Genomic DNA, 3,253 nt, shown 5'->3' with positions numbered 1-3,253 from the left:
AGCACCTCCATGCAGTCCCTCTTCCTCCATACAGAGCATCTTTCAACCAGCCTGAACATCTCCCAGCTCATCGCTGGCTGGCTGTTCCTCCTGCTGCCAGGGATAGCTGGAAGGGTATTGGAATGGACAATAGTGCAACCTCATTTAGCTGCAAAAAGCAAAGTGTTGCACCCAGGACTTCAGAAATTAAGTGAGATTTGGGCACTGGAGCTGGCAGTGGCCATGTGCAGCTCTGATGACACTCAGCAGGGGACAGGGCTGCTCACACACACTGGGAGATGCTGCAACTGCGTGGGCAGCATGTGCTACATGGACGCATTTAGAAGCACTTATACTGACAATTTTAAAAATACATTAATTTTACACATCTACTACTTCAAGAGGTTGGGGTTTTTTTAATTATTCAAAACAACACACTTTCTCCCAGCTAAAATGTGCTCTGTGTAGCAATTAGAGTGAGAAGCCATCCTTTGGTTCCTCATCTATGCAGAACATCTCCAATAAAACCTCAAAAATAAGTTATAAAACCTTCCTTCCACAGCCATCTGTTTGGAAAAGGAAATCCCTGCTGTACATGTCTCCTTGTAAGGCCAGATAGGGGGGTGCAGGGCAACCATACCAAGCAATATCTTAAACAGGATCCATGTAAGTTCTGTATTAAAATACTACTAATAAACATGCACGGTTTCTAGCAGAAGTTAAGAGGTTTACCGGAGCACACAGGTTATCCTAAACTGGCAGATCGGTGAAGTCTGGAAACATGAAGGAACCTGCTTGTCTGATGCAGCAGGACATCTCTCTGTGTTTGGGCACATGAGATCCTCATGGCTCATGAGAACCCTGAGCCATTTGCCCTTGTTGACAGCAAATCTAATCGTAGTTCATCATTAAATGAGGCAGTAAAATACATAGGGAAGTATTTCCCTCTCATCTTAAATTCACAGAATGGCAAAGTGGCCTTGGAGGATGATTTTTAATTTTTTTTCCCAAAAAGCCACATAAAAGTTATTAACAGACTTCAGTAAATTGATACTAATGAGTAAGTCAGTGGCACTAATGTGGGGAAATTAAGCTCAACCACCACAAGCACAGACATCAATCCCAAGCAGGTATCTGGCACCACGGTATCTCTTGCCCAGGTCAGGTGCAGAGATTGAGCTGGTTATGCAGGTTTGTGGCTGCAAGATGTGTGTTTTCTTTGTCACTTACTGAATGAGGGCTCTAGTGATTTATTTTACTCAGATTTCTCTCATGTCATGCAGACTTACACAGATCTGATGGGCAGGGCATGAAGTAGCAATACCTAAAAATGGCAGCAAGGAAGAGAGCTTTGCTCTATTTCCCCCCGAAAGCTCCCATGTGAGGCTGCAGAGAGGTGAGTCCTGCAGGGATGGAGTTGGCTAGCCATGGTCAGATGGGTGCTATTGCCACTGCAGGGGCACCCAGAACAAAGGAGCTGAGCCAGGTCCCTTGGAGGCAGTTAAAAGTCACAGGACTGTTTTGGCTGGGAAAGACCTTTAAGATTATTGAGTCCAACTGTTAACTCAGTACTGCCAAGGCCACCACTAAACCATGTCCCTCAGTGCCACATCTACACAGCTTTTAAATACCTCCAAGGATGGTGACTCCACCATTGTCCTTGGCTGCCTGTTCCTGTGCCTGACAACCCTTTCAGTGAAGAAACGTTTCCCAATATCAAATCTAAACCTCACCTGGCCATTTCTTCTTGTTCTACGGCTTGTTTCCTGGGAGAAGAGACCAACCACCACCTGGCTACAACCTCCTTTTGGGTAGTTGCAGAAAGCAATGAGGTCTCCCTTCAGCCTCCTTTTCTCCAGGCTAAACAATCCCTCAGCCATTAATCATTAGACTTGTGCTCTAGACCCTTCACCAGTTTTGTTGTCCTTCTCCGGACCTGCTCCAGCACCTCAATGTTCTTGTAGTGAGGGGCCCAAAACTGAACACAGTACTCAAGGTACAGCCTCATCAGTGCCAAGCAGAGGGGGACCGCCCCTCCTCCTAGCCACACTCTCTCTGCTACAGGCCAGGATGCTGCTGGCCTTCTTGGCCACCTGGGCACACTGCTGGCCTCTATTCAGCTGGCTGTCGATCAACAGCCCCAGGTTCTTTCCCACATAGTTGGCATTCACCATGAAGGCACAGGTACAGCCCAAGGGCAGGTTTTCCAGACTGGAGTACCACTGGGCTTATGAGTGGGATCCAGTGCCAGCCTCTAGAAAGGATAGCAACCCCCACCAACTTTAGCTATTCTGAGCTCTGGGCATGATCCTATCCTACAGAAGTGCATAGGCATTTTGCAACTATTCCCAGTAAATGTAGATTTGTTCTTTCCTCTTGCTCCCTTATGAGATCTGCATGGCATCCCTCCCTCCCCTCACCTCTTTTTCCCTGGCAGGAGTTTGCCAGGATCAATGCCTGTGGCCCCACGAAGGGCTTCACCACCCATCCTGTGTCCTCCTCAGGGTGTGCAAAGCACCTGGAAATCATCCATCCTCCAGCAAGCAGCCACCCGAGTTGCCTCCCATGTCAGCAAGGGATAACTGGCTCCTGGAGTGGAGCATCCTATGGGAAATGCCCGCCGGTCCCCAAACTTCTGGGAAAGGAGCTGCTTGGGAACGCCACGTTTGCGAGCTGTGCCTTTAAATTCATTTTACTATTACAGTCATTTTGCTAACTACTTAATTGCAGCCATCTATCTGCGTCTGTCTCGGCCCGACACCCACAGATGCAGCCGCCCACGCTGGCCCACGCTCTGACTCACGCTCCCAGCCGCGCTCAGGAAAAAACCCAACCCGCTCCCTGCCGAACGCAAACGCTTCCTTCAAACGTGTGCTGCTTCTTTGATCTATTTCCATAGATTCCTGTGAGTCATCTGATCCGTCTCTGATCTAAACCCAGTAGACTAGAGCCTACATGTATGTTGTTTTGCATCCATTTGACTTGCACAGAGAGCTGACCCTGCTGTAGTGAGTCAAAAATTCCTGGGAACACTTTTCCAGGAGCGAATTACTTACTTATCAAAAAAAAAATAAAAAAAAAGAGGAATTATTTCCTAATAAAAAGTCAAATTGTGCTCTAAAAAATAATAAATATACATATATATACTGAGGATAATGTTAATTCTGAGATGTAAGGTCACAGTGATGCTCAGCAACATTTTCCCACCCCTACCAGCCTGATACTCTCTCCCTCACCTTACGGATGGCAACATGGTGGTGCCAAACCTTAACAT

General features: G+C 47.2%; 1 protein-coding gene across 1 annotated transcript in view; it reads right to left on the bottom strand.

Annotated features, from left to right (window-relative positions):
* The window catches only part of GLS (glutaminase), a 91,383-nt gene extending 88,916 nt beyond the window's left edge, over positions 1–2,467 (bottom strand). Inside the window, exon 1 of the mRNA XM_009995256.1 lies at positions 2,400–2,467. Within this exon, the coding sequence (XP_009993558.1) occupies positions 2,400–2,467 (68 nt within the window). The remainder of the gene's footprint in view (positions 1–2,399) is intronic.
* Positions 2,468–3,253: the final 786 nt, after the last annotated feature.

This window comes from Chaetura pelagica, unplaced genomic scaffold (assembly GCF_000747805.2).
Source record: "Chaetura pelagica isolate M959 unplaced genomic scaffold, ChaPel_1.0 scaffold33, whole genome shotgun sequence".
NCBI classification, from domain to species: Eukaryota; Metazoa; Chordata; class Aves; order Apodiformes; family Apodidae; genus Chaetura; species Chaetura pelagica.
This window is presented reverse-complemented; position numbering and strand designations above follow the sequence as displayed.